Below are 18,620 nucleotides of genomic sequence, written 5' to 3'. Positions count from 1 at the left end.
ACGAGCCAAGGTGTGAAAACGGGTGTAGGTCAGAGTTTCGGGTGAACTCACTGCGAAACCTGGCCCCGCCCTATCATGCAATTTCCTGAGGTCAGAAGGCCCAGGATGTGAGTGGGCGTTAAGGCATCTGGGAAGGGATCTCAAAACTGGATTATAGATGGTAAACAGTTGGTGTAGTAAACCACCACCTCTGTTCAAAGATGGCTATTCACAGTGGACATAGATGGCTTCTTTCACTCCTCTTTCAAACCAAATTGTCCTCTCTGTCCAAAATGTGAACACTGGCATCCTCAAAGGAGTGACCTTTGTCCTTAAGATGCAGATAGACTGCAAATGGTCCATCCCCATCTAAAGTCCAGACGCTTTTCTTTCCAAGCTCCTTAGAATAAGGTCTGGGGGCCAGAAGTGGCCTGCTTAAGTCTCCAATCTGGCCCACTGGACAGTTCTGGAAAATGGAAGATTGGCATAAATTCCAGACTTCTGTGTTTTCATAAGTTTTACAGCTTTTCCTACTGGTTTGAAATATACAAGTAAATAAGTAATAAGTAAATAGGAAAGATCCTGTTTTTACGCCATCTACTATAGAAATTTATGACTTTTACAGTGGGTTCATTATAAAAAATTAAAATTAAAAAAAAGCCCAAGAAAACAAAAAGAGGACATTCAGTCAATTAACAAAACTTTTCTGTTTTATAATTATAGGACAGTCTGCGCAACGAGCTAACAGAACATTTTCTCTAAATTTACCAAATTATTTCTTGCAGTTTATGGCCAAAGCAGCACTTTCTTGTCATGTAAAGAAAGCAGTGCATTGTTTGTTTTATTAAACTTGCTTACGCTTACAGAAAGAGGAGTTTCACTTGTCCAGGCAACTTACGATCAGAGCGGGCTGTCTGTTGGCCACAATCTAAAGTGAGTTTGACATCTCTGGTCTAGAGAGACGAGACGCTGTAACACAATACTCTAACTACTCTGTTTAAAATTGATTTGCCACTTTCCAACCTCTTCCATTTTCTTACTCATAAATGATGTGGCTGTGTTTCACCAACAGCTGTTTCCTGGACTTTAAGCCTCAGACATATTTGTAGTCCTTTACCTCGACTGGTGATGCTCTCCTGGTTGACCTCACTGAGGTGAGCCACGCTTCCCTGGTTTGATCCTGACTGCGGAGTCTCACCATCCATTGACGACCACGCCAGGAGCGTTGCCTCTGAGATTGCAAACTGCTGCAGGATGCCTGAGGTGAGAATTCAGAGGGCAAGTCAGGATAATTGTTACTAAGACCTGCAGTACCACTCAAGTGGCTGATGACAGTTAATAGGGTGTGAAACTCTTGTCCTCATCCAACCGACCTGCTGCAAAGCGAGCCTCTTTCTCCCCATCACTGAGGTCACTGTAGGCGTCGTTCTCCAGCCGCCGCTCCTTTTCTCGCTCCTGGGTAGTGATGCGGGACTGGAGGACGCTCCCCGAACCCACCGTCGTCATGCCCCAGTTTTGCCATTCAATCATGTGAGCGACACGACCCTGGGCCATGGCTGTGGGCTTGGTCACTCTTTCCTTCATTGTGCGTGTGACACCTGTTTTAGGAGAAAGACCCAGACAAGGAAGGAGCAGAAGGAGGAGGGAGGGTGGCCAATTTAAACAAAATGGGTGGAAGTAAGAGAAATTAAAAGACCAGAGGTTTAGAGAGAGGTGATTAGCCGAGTTGAGGGAAGGAGTAGAGAATGAACCGGTAGATGGGGAACAAAATGGGGGAAAAAACAAAAGAAGAGGAAGGAAGAGACATAAGATAGATTCGTTATTATCAAGTGTGCACTGGTTTTGGGTGGAGGAGGGTATGACGCTATGATGTGATGGCTCATGGAAATATGGATATCCGGCACGGTTCGACTGATAAATTGATTAAAGCAACTGTCATATAAATAATAAACCTTTCAGTGTTGGAGTTGTTGTGTCTGAAATTGGCTTTACCTCACATGATTAACCAGAACGAGTTTAAGTATAGCATACCGTTCCCATTTTTAAGGATCATTTACAACAAAAGCGCCTGATGTATTATATATATTTGTTTTGATGTTAAACAGGACCTATTAGGCTCATTATTAACTCACATTTTAATTCTTGGACTTCACTGGAGTGGCTTTAAATGACTCGGGATCAAAATAAAACTCTCTCATCTTACACTGCGCCTTGGTTTAGCCTCTCTGTTCATCACATACAGTTTCACTTTGTCTCCCCTGAAATCCACCTTACCTGTGAGCCAGCTTTCTTTTGATTGGCTGCCCTTTGCAAACAAAAGGTTTGAACAGCAGGTGGTGGAGCTCATGTGCTCACAGCCAGAGCTGTGTCCCTGAGATAACCACATTAAGGATATCCGCATTCACTGACGTGTCTGAAGTAGTCTGAAAGTGAGCGATTAGAGCAATGTGAAGCCTGAGCTTTTGGCCTGCTGGGATTACTTTCACACACGCTGACCTCATTATTTAAAACTTTAACCATATTTAATATTAGCATCCAGAACTGTACCAGTGTATAAGCCCATTCAAGATTATTTATCTAAAGTTCAGGAGCAGGACCACACCCACAACAGTTCCTTTTCCAGCCGTATTTCTATAAGTGCCTATTTGGCCCATCATCACTTTTTCTCTGCTTGTAAGCCTCTCTCAAAGGTATCAAGGGATCCACCGCCTCAGCGAGCCTGTGGCATAGTTCGTTGCTTCGTTATTAACAAACATTTTCATTCGCATCTGGGGCTTTAGTCCTTGCTAGTGAATATCAATCTATACATTTATCTTTAGAGAAATAAACAAGGATAACCACAATAGGCCCGCCTTTAAGAAGTAAACAAAATACCCAAACGCCTCTGGGATGTTTGAGACTGCTCATTTTCTTAAAATATTGAATATCTTAAATTAATAACTGCTCGTAAGGAAAACATTATCAGCCAAATCCAACTATTCAAAAGTCTGTAGTTAAAAGAGGGTTTTCATGAGCACCCATTATAAGCTCAGAGAAATGAAAAAGGGTTGTGGAGGTGACATTCGCGTGTTTAATGAGACTGTTAACATCACATGGAGGGGAGACGGCAGGAGACATGTCTTGTCTGACAAAGGTGCATCATGGGATGGAGCAGGTTAATTGGGGTGAGGCGGCTGTGTGGCATGAATAATGAGAGGTTGGCTTGTTGACATGATAGCTTCTTCACACCTCTGCTAAGCTGCGCCGGGTAAACAAAAAAACTCCTCTCTTTCTCTTTATTGCGCTTCGGAAAACTCAAAGCTGCTGAACATACATTTAATTTCCTGGTGCCATGCCACTACAAACTCATATCTGTTTAACAGCTCTGCTCCATATTTCCACGCGACTAACATGTACTGTAAATCCCTGGCTGCCTGATTCTCTCTGATGGTAGCACATGACGATGGGATTCATGAATAAATTATAGGACAAATCCGTACCACAGCACACGGTATAGCAGCTGGACTTCATTACACTGTACTGCAGTACAATTCACTGCACTCAAATAAACTGCACTACACAAAACAGCTGGATGAAACCAAAAAACGCTGCACTAAAAGAAAGCACTTCACTACACTAACTCTGTTCGACACGGCACTTTGCACAGTCAAAACATCCATACTAATACTTGCTCAGAACAGCACAATTTCACAACCACTTAACATAAAAAACTACACTTCCCACTCACCTTTCCTTAGAGCAACAAGCTGTGTTTGTGTGTGTGTGTGTGTGTGTATGTGTGTGTTGTTTTTGAAGCTGAATTTGTTCCGTCAATGACTCACGAGGAGTCATTGACGACTGATATCACAGCGTGGAGAGGAAGTGATACAGGGGAACCCATTTAGGGTACCATGCTGACTCCAGGGCCCGTCTGAGGACAGAGCCAGCATGGGGTCGTTTACCAGTTACAGCACAGACACACACCTGACACACCTGACAGAGAAGACTTAGCCAGAGCCCCGATGCCATAGGCGTTTGAGTTCCTCTTGAGCCGGGGCAGGATTGATGTGGTGTCTTCCATAGACAGCTAGAAGGAGAGAAGAGAGAGGAATGGAGGAGGAAAGTGTGGAGAAAAGGACAGCATGGATGGTGTGAGAGGCCACACAGAGACAGTGTGACATGACAGTGTGTGTGTCAGAGGGGTGAGTGGAGAGGACAAGTGATGGAGGTGTTGGGTTAATACAAGAGACAGAATTTACATTTCCCAAATCTTGATTCAAGAGATATTCTACAAAATAAATATCATATAAATCTAGGGTTTCTGATTGTGCTCACACCAGTATAATAAACCGCAAGACGGACTATACGGCTCAGGAGGTGGGGGTGTCATAAATCAAAACGCGCAAAAGCAACAAATAGATAGGGAGAGAAAAGTAGTAGATGAAGGAATGATGCCACAACACTTACATTGATTCCTTCCCATGAAAATTCTGAACGTCCATGCTGAGGAAGAGAAATAGGAGGAGAGAGGGATGGGGAAAGGAGGAGCAGGAAAGAGTAAGAGAGTGACAGGACAGAGAGGACATTGACATGCATCGGGGTTGGGGGAGTGGGGGAGTGGGGGGAGGACGGAGGGGTTGATTGCACATCAAGCATGCGGAGGAAGAAATTAGGAGAAGGGAGAGGAAAATAAGAGGCAGACACACAGGATTTTCCAGGAACAAGGAAAGTGAAGAGCCAGAATGACAGGGAGAAGGGAGGGGATTAAACAGGGATCAGTTTATATTTGCTTAGTTGTGTAAAGCAAACTGAATACGCTACGGATGAATGAATTTCCTCTTCGGTTACATGTGCTGCCAGAAACATTGAAAGCCAGCAGAAAACTGTGTGTGTTTGCGAGAGCGAGATATCAATAGTGTGTTGAACTGTATCTGATCCTGCACAGACAGGGGACTGAGGCTTTCAGGAGGAAGGGGACATTATGTGTTTATGTGTGCGTGTGGTGAAGGCAGACGCTGAGAACAAAGCAGATAAACACTCTCTCTATCAGCTGGACTGATACTAACCGCACTGGGAACACTGGTGTGCTACTGGCTGAGCTGATATTTTGTCCCCTTTACTGTTGATGTACACAAGCGGCAGACAGACAGTCAAGACTGTCAGAAAGCTCCAGGTCTACTTTCTTCTGGATAAATGCAATGCAAGCTGCACTGATGGCACAAGTCTGAAGATCCTTCACTTCAGTAAAGGCATCACTAACATCACGTCAGTGATTACATACATCAGCTAGTTTGCATAAACCTGGGAACATGTAGCCTGGCACAAAGTCTCCCTAAAAGCACCTCTTAAACTCACTAATTAACATTTAAATGCTTAATTAGTCTTCAAATCCCTCTTTTCCTAGATTTGTGTCATTAGCTTATTTTTTCTGGTCAATCTGCAGACTCAACAGAGTGTCACCTGAGAAGAAATAGCCTGTAATTAGAAAAACAGCTGTGGCCCTTCTTTTTTTTTTTGCACATTTATGCAGATTAAACAAACAACATATGGTGCTGATAGTTGGAATTTTCATTTTTAGACTAGTTGTTTTTAGTTAACTACCTGCTGCCTGTAGCTTTGTGTTTCTTTTAAACCTCCATTTAATCAGGAATTAAAACTCGGGAAAGTCATTCCAGTCCGGCCCTTACACTGTCATGCTGTTTCAAATTCATGCGAAGGATCTGCCACATTTAGTCCTGTTCCAAACCAACTATCCTTAAGTAAAAGTAGAATAAAGACTTCCCTCAATACTGAGTCTGCACCCATGCAGGCTTACTAATTACATGAGGTAAAGGTGCCGCACCAGTTTTGTGATGTGAAAAAAAACTCCATGCACTTCCAAACATAATATGCTTGTTATTCTTTCAGTAATAAAAAAAAATTAAAGTGACTTTCATGGAAATTTAGTACATTTCTGCATGTTTTTGTAATTGCAGGTATAGGTCCCAGAGAAAACACTATACTATATATTTAGCTTATAGTAATGTCTCCTCATTGTATTCTCAGCATCTATTTTCACATACTGCAACACATCAAATTTTAAAAAAAGTAATAATACAACGTAAAATATGCTCAACTCGAAGTAAATAAATTAGAATTAGAATTTTTAGCTACATTAAAAATAACAGTGTAATGTTAAATAATTATAGAAATGAATTAAAGTTCAATGTAAACACAGTTCTTTGTTAGTCTTACTGACTGCTCTGCTAGTCACGTTCTAGTGCTTTATTCTCTACACGTCAAGCACTTTATCGAAAAACTACAAAACTTTGTTAATTATCTTCAGTGGTCAATAGAGTAAAATGTAAAGATTATGTAATTCAATTCTAGGTTAAGATAATATAATAATGAGAGTGTGATGAGAAGGGAGTGTTTATAATCTCCTTCAGCTACATCTAGATGCTTTATGTTAATCAATGTCTGCCTCTTCCTTCCCTCATGTAATTCTATTCTTTGCTCCCACTTCCTCCATCACTCGCTCTCTGGTCGTCCCTGTCTCGCTCTCCATTCACAGGAGTGGGTGTGAGGAGAGAGCTGGGCTGCCTGGAGCAGCTTTCCCTATGTTCTTTTCCAATAGCCCTGACAACACTGATATATATGTATAGAAAGTGTTTGTGTGTGTGTGTGTGTCTTTTTTCCCCTCTCTGCAGAACCACGGGGGCATTCTGGGGCACGACACATAAATAAATGATGCAATCAGTCCACAGTGCATTTGGTGGAAAAGTGAAGGTCTCTACACTTTAGTCCAAAATGGATCCTGCTCCTGTGTCCTTTCTCAGAGGCATCAGTTTTAGAGCACGAGATCAGTAATGCAGCGGGAGAGGAGAGGAGAGGAAAATGTACAGTGATAATGATGTGTAGGAAGTTGGAGAAAGAGAGGAGTGATGCCTCTGCCATTCTGCTTTGAACCAGCACTGAGGAGTGACTCTGTCAGACAGCTATAACAAGCTTCAGACATCCTAGCAACAGCAATAAGCCAACCAAACCAGCGATTATTCAGTCATCCAGCCACACCACCCCATCTTGGCGATGGAAGTGTAGCGGGAGCGACTGACATTGCCATGGCGTGATCTACTTCGCTAATCTACTAGCATAAGCACTGGTGTTACAGCTCATCGTGTGGCCATGTTGGTTCCTCAGGTGGTGTGGAAAACAGTTCACTGTCAGAGGAAGTCAACAACACGGATGAGCAGGAGGAATCACTGAAGACTTACTTGTTCCCCATCCTTTTGGACTGGCACGCCATCTGACGCTGAGAACGCGTTGAACAAGAGAGACAGAGAGGCACACAGAGAGAGGGAAGAGGGGGGAGAAGAGAAAGAAACATTAATATTTATTCTTAATTACATTCAGTGACAAAACTGCTTCCACAAAATGTTCATGAAGACATGGTTAAAAACTAATAAGGGAGATATTTTTCTCTTGTGTGCCTACATTAACAAATCATTTTTACACTTTATTTATAAAAGTAGTAGTAAGACCCACCTCCAAAAGAAAACCAATAACTCAGATGAAACCACAAGTGTGCGTAAAACTGGTGAGAATCACCTTAGAAATACAATCTGCTAATGTCAACAAATAGAGGCTCACTGCACAGTGGATTCCAATACACACCACACAAAAAACAAACACACAAAATCTTGTGATTCCACTTTTACAAAGACAAACAGATGGCAATGTTTTATAACATATGTATAACACTTTTATAAAACCATTTATGTTCGTCAACCAATCGCCTCTCACAGTCACACATAACTACACGATGTTAGTGATGCAGCACTGATGAGTGGCAGTCTAAATAATCTTTAATTACACCAGTGAGGAGAGTCAATAATTTATATATAAAAAATGATATAAACAGAGGGTTTAATGGCTGTTTGTAACCAAGAAATTGAATTGACAATTGTTTTAGGAATATATTTATAAATACGTATATATTTTTTTTACATATTCTGTACTTTCTTTATGTTTGGTGATGTATTAATTAATTAAAGGACGGATATTAATAAATATCAAGGAGAATAACAGCATATCTCTGAGTCCGTGCTGCCATTTCACTTGAATCTAACAGGGCGCGCTCCACTTATGTAGGCTAACTAACCTCATTAAGGTGTTAGCCCTTAATGAAGGACGCCTTGGACATCTCTGTGCTGTGTCAGACACCATAACATTGAAATCTTGCAAAGAGATGTGACCAAGCCAGCTGTTCTCATTGGGGTGAATCACGGTTAGTAACATTCTCAATCCACATGGATATTCACGCATAAGACAAATAGTGCACTAAAAAAGGAAATATATATAGTAAATATTAGCCCCATTAATGATACGAAGAGAAACAGAAAGTTCTTGATTTTTGTACCCAAGCCTGTACAATAAAGGTGAAGGTGGCTCTTCACCTTTATTACCGGAAGTTAGTATGGCTGAGAAAAATACTGCTCAGCCACAGCATATACTTACCTCTGTGTCATTAAGGCTGTAAACACGATATCTCAAAAAGCTTTGAACTCATCCTGATTAAACTTTGTAGGGGTGTAGAGTGAGGTCATGTTAACGATCCATTAAAATTTGGTTTACATCCATTGAGGTGTTCAAGTTCAACTTAATGATTTGTTGGTCATAAATAAACAAAAAGCGTCATAACTGAGAAACCATGGTTCTTAAAAGTGTGGTGTGTGTTGCAAACATATAGAAAGTACCTTATAAAGATTTGAACTATCATATCACATTTAACCTCTGACCTCTCCTTCAAGGTCAATAGATTGCGCTGAAGGTCAAAGTGATAACAATGCTCTATAGAGTTATTTAAAAGTGTTTCTTACTGGCATGTAGTCACATCACTTGCTTTGGACCTCTGACCTCTTCTTCAAGGTCAAATAAGGTCAAACATTTTTAAAACTATGTTTAAAATTCTACCGCCTTTGTTAGTATTGACAGCATTTAGGAAGTGATACAGGTACATGTGGATTCTAAATATAACTTTATTGTTTGCATGTAAATATCATGTCATATTTGACCTGTGACCTCACTTTTACATTTCACAGCTGCCTTTCTTTCAAGCTGACCCCAGAATGTGTTACATCTTTAAAGAGATCATCAGGAGAAAGAGCTGCCTACTTCTACTGCTATTACCCATCCACTACTCCTGCATAATGTTTGCGTTATAAAAGTAAATATCTGTCATGCATTCCTCATGTGATTTTTATTGCACTCCAAACTTCTTAAAGTATGTTTAAAAAGATAAAGAAAACAAAATTAATATATAAAAAACACGTTACAATTCCTTTAAAAGTAAATACTGCCGAGAGAGTGAGCTGCAATGGTGAAGTTTTCCAGCTGAGTGCTTCTTGTCTTACATATACAGTCGGACTACAGTAACAATGTACCTTTAGTAACTTATCAACATGACTTCAGTCGGTTCTGTTCATTGTTATGCATTATCACTGCTTTGCCTAGTATGTTAGCCCAGGCCTACATACCTAGCATTAGTGCAAGCAACAGGATGCTGACTGCAGCTCACTTAGTGGCCACAACAAGAGCTACTACACAATGACCTTAAAATGTAATTACCTTCATTCGGCATTCATGGCAACACATTCAACAAACCAACATATTCCTCCTTTTTTTAAAGCCTTTAAGTGTTCATGGTGAAGCAGACTGGAGTAAATAAAAGATTTTTCTCCCAAGTTTGACTCTTGGCTGAACCCGTTAAGCTGTCATTAAAATTTTGTTATTCTGCATTTCAGACCTGGTCAGTCTACTATGCTTCAATCCAGACCATTACCTCCTTGTTTAGCTGAGAGCTTCTATCAGCCCCCTGCAGGTTTTACTCTCAAATCACTAGAATGCAAACCAGTGCTGGAGAGCAACAGAGGAAATTTAATCAGTGATTGTATTTTGGTCAAATTCTGAAGTATACTAGAGAGGAAACAACACCACTGCATCAATCTGCAATCTTAACTTGTAGTTAACTGTACTGAAAAATGACATTTGAAAGCTGATTAATCTATTTGTGGTCATGCAGTTTCTAACATACTTTAACTGCATCTTGTTAAGTAAACTTTTGAACATTTACATAAGTAAGATTTCATATCGCAGACTTCTAATAGTCTACTTTGCTTCTATTGTGTTCCTATAACACTGATAAATATTGACGCCTGCGTCACACTTAGCAATGTACTGCTTAAAATGGCAGATCAAATACAAAGCTGTCCACCCTGCATATTGTAGGTGTAACTTGTGTGAAATACACCCTCTCTGTTGGATAAATGAACGTTATTATCCCTCCTCGTTCCTGGTTGTCCAAATCCTAATTAAAACATTGGTTTAATTAGAGAGTCGTTGGCGGTAATGGAGTTTAAACACGGCCTCAGTCTCTAGGTGCTCCTCTGTATCAGAGGGTCTGTGCTCTGTGTGTACAACTCTCAGAGGGGCTTACTCCTGTATCAGCACACTGTGAGTCTGCGTATGTGTCTGAGTTTGCGTGTTTGTGTGTTGCTGAGCCATTCGCGGTTCTCAACAGCTGCATTTGGCAATCATGAGCGATTCCTCGGGAGCTCTGAAAAAAAAAAACACAGAGAGTTGTTGGCTCTCTAGATGTCCAGTGATGTCTGTGACCCACTGACCCAGTGATTCAGAAACATCAGCTCTGGTCTGTCTCTGTTGGGCTCTCAGATATTACCCTTCCCTCTGAACTCCATCCAGTCACATCAAATCACTGCAAGGGCAGTGGACAAGGGACAGGCTTCATTCCAGAAATTGGCCCTCTTTGCTCAGCAGGAAGGGATGTGCATATTTCTTTGGACACAGGAATCACACTCATTTCAGTGGGAATTTTGGGTAAAGTATTGGCATATATCATAAGTCTGTAGGTTTTAATATATTTAAAGTGTTTCTTCCAGGAGAGACTGTGTTTTATCATCCTGTTTTCTTCGACCCAGTTTTCCTCAACCATCCAAAGTTTTTTTTGCTTTTGTTTCTCTTAATACCTCAGGACATCTTCACAGGAGATGTGTGACGTTACTGTATGTATAAATAGCTGCTTGGATAGTTATTACTGGATTAAATTCACCTAAGGGACATTGAAAGTGATGCCTGTAGTTTAGGTCTGAAGGTAAAATTACAAGGAGTTTGTTAACAGTTGTATCTCAGCCTGGACATGGTGATTAAATAAACATTTTTTTAAACTTAACAATGTTTAAATGAAGAGTCAAACAAATACCAATATGGCAACTCATAAGTTAGACTGCTGGCTTGATGTGTAACCAGTGGTGATCCATGCCACAATTTTGATTTCCTCCTGCCTGTCAGTGTTTACAAGTGCAGAAAAACACAGAGAATACATTTTGGAAAGTGCGATTTCTTTTTTGTTCTCCACACTGACTGTTTACCTGCATGCAAGCAAAGCGTGCTCAAACATGATTATCATGCAGCGTGTTTGCTATTGACCAAACTACAGACTCTGTAAACGCTACATGATTGTACATATGCAAATACTAAATAGGCTATTTATTTTTCTGCTGTCTTCACTGTGCGATCGTAAACATACAGTTATGGATCTGACTATAATTTTACTTTGATAATACTTTGTGTAAAATTTCAGTTTGGTCACTCGGCTCCAAAGACAGGAAGTTGAATTCTGGCATAATGACTAGAACTGATGAGCTAATATGACTTAAACTGTGGATGAATGTCAGACACAGGGATGAACCCTTTCCTAGTGACACATGTGAGCCACATAAAACATTTCCACTGATGATCACAGTATCTAAATCTTCTGATTATGTTTAAATGGAACTAACAGCATACATAATAATGCACATTTTTCTTTCAAATGACTTGTGGAATACGGCAGAAACATTATCGTAGATTAGCTGATGGTTCCGCCACAAACTGCAGAAATAAAGAGACCACTTTGTATCCAATGAGTGGACGGACTCATTAATATTCAAGTGATAAATTAACGATTAGAAATGAACTCTGTGTGACCTCGGAAGGATTAATCATGCATGTGTGATTGTTAGCACTGAGGATTGAGGTGTGATGGGGTTATTTATTGGCTGATATGAGGTAGCTGGGGAGATGTCTCATTTTCTGCCTGGGTGGGAGAGAGTGTCCCAGATTTCTTCCCCATCTGGGTTAAAAATCTGCCCAGCAAACACAAACTACATAAACATACATGCACATTCACTTGAGTCAAGCCTCCAGCAACCTAGTGTATAGTACACTGCACAGTGACTCACACCATGCCACTCCCACTCTCCCTCACTTTAGCTTTTACAGTCTCTCTCCCTTGCATCCCTCAGCCTCATTTGGCCAATTAGCAGATTAGCAGTCAGTCTCCCCACGCATGAATCACAATATGGCAAAAGAGTAGGTACAACCTACCACTGGGAAGACCTCCAGCCTTTACACAGCAATGGACCAGAAACATTACATTAATATATAGCTATAGTCGTATGCACAGTATATTTACTTTGCGATTACATCAAAGAAGATTTTGTGAAGTGAGGCATGAGAGTTTGTGTCTAAATCGTGCCATTTTTAGTCAGTTATTCGTAGTTCACAGAAAATCTCTTTATATGATGGGGTCAGTAGTCATTATCCAGCATCTCAGTAGTTTCTTTTTATCATGGCATACACTGTATCTCCGCACTCGAGTAGGTGATGCTGTTGGGCTCTCAGCAGCACAGTGAGCGAATGTGTTATTCTGCAGGACGGATCCCTCCTTGAGGAAACAGCAACAACAACAGAGCACATGACCAGAGCTCTGAGCCAGCTTTTCTTCCCCTGGCACTCACCCTCCTCCACCGCACACACAGCAGTGCAGCGCTCTGGATACCCCCAGCTTAGCTCAGCCGAGGAAAAGGAGCAAGTAGCTGTAAGGGAGGAAGGGCAGAGAGACTGAAGAGGGAGGGAATAAAAAGGGAGTAACGCGACTGTGCGTAACGAACAACTAAAGATCTGCAGCGGCCGCACTGTCAACTCCAGCTCTGGCTGTAGTGGGTTGACGGCTCCTGCTGAAGTGGGAATCGTTTGAGCGTCATCTGTCTTTTTTACCCCCAGTGCCCTGCAGCAATAACAGCGAGGATCCAGGGGGTTTGGTGCTTGTTTACCGTGACAGCTGCAGTAAGGCTGGTTGCCACCATGGGGTACCGGCTTGGATGGCAGCCCTCTTGCAGCGATATGTGCAGATGCTGGGTTATTGAGCATCAGAGTTCAGCAAGAACACAGCTGAGGACCAGAGCCCAGATGGCTGGGAGAGATGGCAGAAAACTGAGCTAACGGTGTCTCAGGACATGATCCAGTCACATGCAGACACCCTGACATACACATACTGACACTATAACACAGCACGAGACGACCATTAACCTGGTGAAATGGCATTTCTAAGGTTTGTGCCCTCTTCCTGACACGCTTCATTAATCTGTCTCTGCACGAATGTGGCTGCTATCCCGAGCAGGTCTCCATCACTGATACGGGGTGAATAACTTCCAGCAGTCACCTGTGCAGTGTGGTAACTAAAAGCCTTGGGCAGAAGTACCTGAAGCCCATCATTGTGACTCTAATAAACACCCTAATAGCCTGTTAAATATATAATGAACAATTAGACCTGAAAAGGAGGAAATGCTGTTATCCAGTTCTGTTTAGATAAATGGATGGAAACCTGTAGAAAGAGAAGAAATCATTAAAGTATGAGGCAGCTCGTGTACTTTGTATGCAGGAAATCTTTGTTTTCCTTGCTCTTTGATATTCAAAGGAGACTTCCCATCTGTGAGAACATGGCCTTTTTTATCAGCACTGAAGTGGTTAGTAGCTGCAGATAACACAGAGACAATCTGTGCCGGTCGCACACTAATGCCGAGCGCATCCACAAACGCACATATATTCATTCTTTCTCACACACAGCACACACACACACACTAAGAGATCAAACTGTAGGGATGAATTTTCTCCTTCACAGCATTATATTTCAATTTCATAACTCACTCTGCGGCTGAGTCACATTGTTTATAGAATCGCCTGCCATCATGTGCCCACACACAGGCCTCTTATTTCTGATCTGCCACATACACACAAGCTCACATTTGCATGCACATATACAATATACAATGTTATACCTATAATCATCCAGGTTTGTAACCTGGTATTGGTAACAAGGCAAATTATAATAGCGCACATCAGAGAAGTGACAAAGAGGCGCTCACACACACACACACATACACCTTCAGGTTAAGACCCTGTGTTATATTTGTTACATTAGAATCCTTGAACATAAGAATACTCTTTGAGCACACATACCATTGCACGCACACAATGGTCATCGGGTCTCACCAGGTGTCTCTGAGTACTACATCACTGAGTCATTCACCTTGAATATGCTCCTGAGCGCAAGGCTTTTCTACGGTGGCCCTGAAGTGCAAATCACACCAACAAATTGCTAAACACAACAACAAAATTGAGAGGCCCTGAAGTGCTTTTCTATCCTATTCTAGCCAATCAATCAGACTCTACCTCTGCCAGATTTGCTAGTTTACAGGCAGACTGCTAACTGGCAAATACGGGACATGGTGTCAGTTGTTGTGTGTGTGTGTGTGTGTGTGTGTGTGTGTGTGTGTGTGTGTGTGTGTGTGTGTGTGTGTGTGTAAAGGCATGGTGTAGCGGGGGTGTTCGGTTTTAAATTTAATGGCAGGGAATCCCTCGCTGTAACGCAGCAGAAACAGAGCAATGGAAGAAAACGCTGAAGTAACATTGGTGCACATGGCGCTTTCACACCCACACAAAACATAAAAAATTCAGTAAGACCGCTACACCACAAGACGCAGGTAAACTGGGGCTCCATACACAAACACATGCAGTACCATGGAGGCGCAAAGACACCAAAACTTCTGAAAACTGAATGGGCTGAAATCCAACATTCTACTTTTTTAATAATATGTTACTAAATGTAAACATGATTTTCTACAATTAATTAGTTTTATTTAATAGGATGTTGATAAAAAAAATAAAATGAAAGAACAAATCATAAACAAAACATCCTCCTTTTACACATGCAATACTCTTTCTTACAAACACATTTCAGTCACCTCAGGCCCAGAAAAGCGTTGTGAATCGATGCCCAGCCTTAAGCAAGTAAACAACCACAAACACTCACTCACACTCATACTAGAACTGGCTCTTACTGCTTATTGAATCAGCAAATAGTGTGTCAGCTAACTGGTAGTGACGAGTCTAGATAAAGGGCTGCACAAACAGGTGAAAGTCATCACAATGTCCCACATTCATGTCTATAATTTCACCACAGCAGGATGAACTACAGCAGTTACAGTCACAAAGCACACAATGCCCTAAATTATAGTGATTAATGCTTCAAGGAGTTGCAGGTATAGTGCTGCCTGGTAAGTGGACACAGGAAAATTAGCTCAAGTGTAGCTTTTGCCACAGTTATTACTGATTAGATTATCTGCATTACATTGAGAAATATGATCGGCATCGTGGGGCTGTGACAGTTTTACACTGACACTGGCTTTTCTGCGGGAAGTTGCTCTTAAAGATGCAATTAAACTCTAATTTTGTCATAGAATGTAGTGCCTTTTGTCACTGACGAGGTTAAGAAGAATGCGCATCTCCCATCTGCTGCATCTCAAGGCCTTTTACCCTCTGAAGTGGTGATGGATGGATGCAGACAGTTTATCTGCTGTCTGTACGTCTGTCTTCGCTTGACTCGGTAACAATCAGTAACACAAAGCAACCACTATCATATACTGTAGCGAGCCTACTGTACTTGTATGCAATTAGGTCGATAAGGCTATAAGCCAAACCTTTGCCTGGCAAAATAACAAGCAAACAAATAAAATATTTGCACAGCCTTAAAAATTTGTAGTTCATTTTTGCCTACGTGTATCAGTTATTGAGTCTTTCGGATGAGATCTTTCCGTTTAACCTGACACCCGACACCTTTAGAGTAAAATAAGGGGCAAATAAAGCTTTTGGTTCACATTTCTAATATAAAAAATACAGAATCAATATAGAACTATTTCCTGAGGGATACTATGCAGTATACTATATCAAAGGCTGGGCACAGCCGTATCGTTTGTGAGAAGAATCGAACAATAGTACAAACTGATATCAGAGCCTGGCCACAGAGTGCACTCCCAGATATGATGGAGCTGGGAGAGATAGAAGGGAGACAGATACATCAGGGCTACTCCCGTGCAGAGACAGATCCACTCCTTTTGCCTGCTGCTCCTCCTGTTGATCTCTGTTTGGCAGCGTGCACTGCAGTTGAGCTGGTCGATCAATAGCACACACTGAAGCCATTCTCACCCAGGATAAACACAACCCCGCCTTTGGATGGGCAGCACTGCTGCTGATTCTGTTACTTACAAGGAAATCAGACCGAGTCACACAAGCTGCTTGAAAATGCCCAGGCTTCCTTCTCTTAACTACTGTTTGTTTACGCATTTGTGTTAGATTATAGTGCACACAGCTTAAGATAACACTTGCAAACTGAAGGGAAATATTCCTTTTAGTGGATCTACAATCTCTACTGCTCTGGGCTGCTGGTCTAAAAACATATTCTCCCTTATCTTTATTGCTTATCCCTGACTCGAAAACATAATTGCAATTACTAGAGCTCCCTTATTAAATTCCTAAGCTTCCATGATCGCATGTATAAAAACGAGCATCAGTATACAGGTGACTCACCATTAGATTAATGGGGCACCTTTTCAAAGCTTTCTGCCTATTTCAGTCACATTATTTCCAACATCTGGAGGCTTGTAGGGTCTTCTGTCTTGATGTGAGTGTTGAAATAGGATCCCAGTCTCTTCTCCTGCTACACACTGTGTCAAGAAAAAACAGCCAGAGCTGCTGGATTTGCTGTTTCTGCTGTATTCAGTTCACACCTGCCTTCTTAACTGTGTCATCTTGTACTCTTTTTTGCATATTCTAGATATTTTTAAGAAGAATTTACATTTAGTTTTAAAAAAAAAAAGGGGGCCTGGGAAAGGCGCAGCATGGACCCTGTTTGCAACAGGGTTCTGGTAGCCCAGTAAAGGCTGTGCTTGAGTGTTTTAGAAGAGTGAGTGACCACCGTGTCCAGACCCATGCTGTGCCATAAATATGTTTAAGAGCTGGATGTGCTAAGTGAGACATGAATATTTAACAGCAAAGAAAGTCTGTGTTTATTTTTACCTCGGCACGTGATTGATGCTACACACTAGGACGTGTAAGCGTGCACTGCAACATACCCGAATACATTTAAGCAAACAAGTGATTGTTTACCCGAGCTTTTTGTTTTTTTCCCCCAGTGCCGGCGCTGTCAACACGACAGCTACGGGTTTATCCAGGACTATCCTCACCTGAAAACTCCCATCACTGCCACACACCCTCGCCTATGCATTTGCCCCTCCCTCTCCCCCTCTCTCCCTCGCCATCCGCCCATCTCTTCTCCTCCCCGCCTGCATTCTTCCTGCTCTCTCGTTATCCCCTTCCACTCTATGCCTATTATTCATGCAAATAACAATAAACTGTGCAAATGTCCCAAACAATGGCATTATCCCTTCTCTCTTTCTCCAAGCTATGTCTCCCTATAAATAAGCACCGCGCTTCCCTCTCCCGCCTCTCTCTCTCTCTCTCTCCTCTCCATCCCTCTGCCTCCTACTCACACATATACATACTGCCAAACAGCATCATAAATCATGGGATGGGAGGAGGGAAGAAGGGGAGCAAGGAGGTGGGGGGTGCAGCCACACACACAGTAGCACATTTTAACACATATTGCTTTTGACATCTAGGCGGTATACTGTGCATACTGCCTCTGTGACCACACGTCCAGAGCTTGCCTTGAGACTGCACAGAAACAGAGGCAAGCAGCTCCCGTGCACAAACACATACAAAGACTGCTCCTAGTCTACACAAACCCTTTGCTCCTGTATGGACCCGCATCCTCCAGCATCTCCGCTGCACCCCTGCACCCCTCACCCCAACCTCCCTCTAGCCCGCAGTAAGAGAAGTGGAGCTTACTCAGTCTCCTGGAGCCGATGCACCCCATGGTGTATTCACAAAGGCCCTGGACACAAGCGTAAAAGTGTTACCCAGACACGGCGCATTCTCCTTCTCCTTCCTCCTGCGACTCTCTCTTTCTCTCAGCTCTGGCTTCTTTTCTCTCGCTTCTCCGCTGCCGTCTCTTTTTCTCTCTCCCTCCTGCGCTTGCTCGATCACTCTCTCTCCCTCACCCCCTCTCTCTCCCTCTCTCTCTCCCTGCTGCTCTCTCTCCAGTGCAGTGTCTTAGAAGAGATCCGGTTAGTAAGTCAGTATGCCTGAGGGGAAAAGATTAGGACTAAATAAAGATGTGATGCATTACTGTAATTATTTCAAAACATGTATCATATATTTTTTTATTATAGTTATCAATAATAAGGATATCAACATATTTTATTACCTGTAACATTTGATTTTTAATGTTTAATTTAAGTGGCAGGAGTTCTGACTTTTCACGCAAATAATTTAACCTAAAGAGTGTGACGATGACAAAATATCTGAATATCCACCACATGCAGTCGTTTAAAGACAGGTCAAACAACAATTGGACTGAGTATGTGTGCAGTGACGTGCCATCACTA

At 41.9% G+C, this 18,620-nt stretch overlaps 1 protein-coding gene across 5 annotated transcripts in view; it reads right to left on the bottom strand.

Moving 5' to 3' along the window:
• Positions 1-18,193, bottom strand: part of fam131bb (family with sequence similarity 131 member Bb) — a 29,395-nt gene extending 11,202 nt beyond the window's left edge. The window contains exons 1-6 of one of the 5 annotated variants that reach the window (XM_086311465.1): positions 18,022-18,193; positions 7,212-7,249; positions 4,426-4,461; positions 3,943-4,045; positions 1,353-1,577; positions 1,097-1,237 (exon numbers count right to left, since the gene is read on the bottom strand). In XM_086311465.1, coding sequence (XP_086167591.1) covers positions 1,097-1,237; positions 1,353-1,577; positions 3,943-4,045; positions 4,426-4,461; positions 7,212-7,249; positions 18,022-18,049 — 571 coding nt within the window. In that variant the 5' untranslated portion in view covers positions 18,050-18,193. The remainder of the gene's footprint in view (positions 1-1,096; positions 1,238-1,352; positions 1,578-3,942; positions 4,046-4,425; positions 4,462-7,211; positions 7,250-18,021) is intronic. The other 4 variants (XM_086311466.1, XM_086311467.1, XM_086311468.1 and 1 more) reach the window with 4 other exon arrangements.
• Positions 18,194-18,620: the final 427 nt, after the last annotated feature.

This window comes from Aulonocara sp. 'chitande type north' Nkhata Bay, linkage group LG11, assembly GCF_057382095.1.
Source record: "Aulonocara sp. 'chitande type north' Nkhata Bay isolate Kocher_YH1m ecotype deep benthic linkage group LG11, A_spYH_male_GT1.1, whole genome shotgun sequence".
In the NCBI taxonomy this organism is placed as follows: Eukaryota; Metazoa; Chordata; class Actinopteri; order Cichliformes; family Cichlidae; genus Aulonocara; species Aulonocara sp. 'chitande type north' Nkhata Bay.
This window is presented reverse-complemented; position numbering and strand designations above follow the sequence as displayed.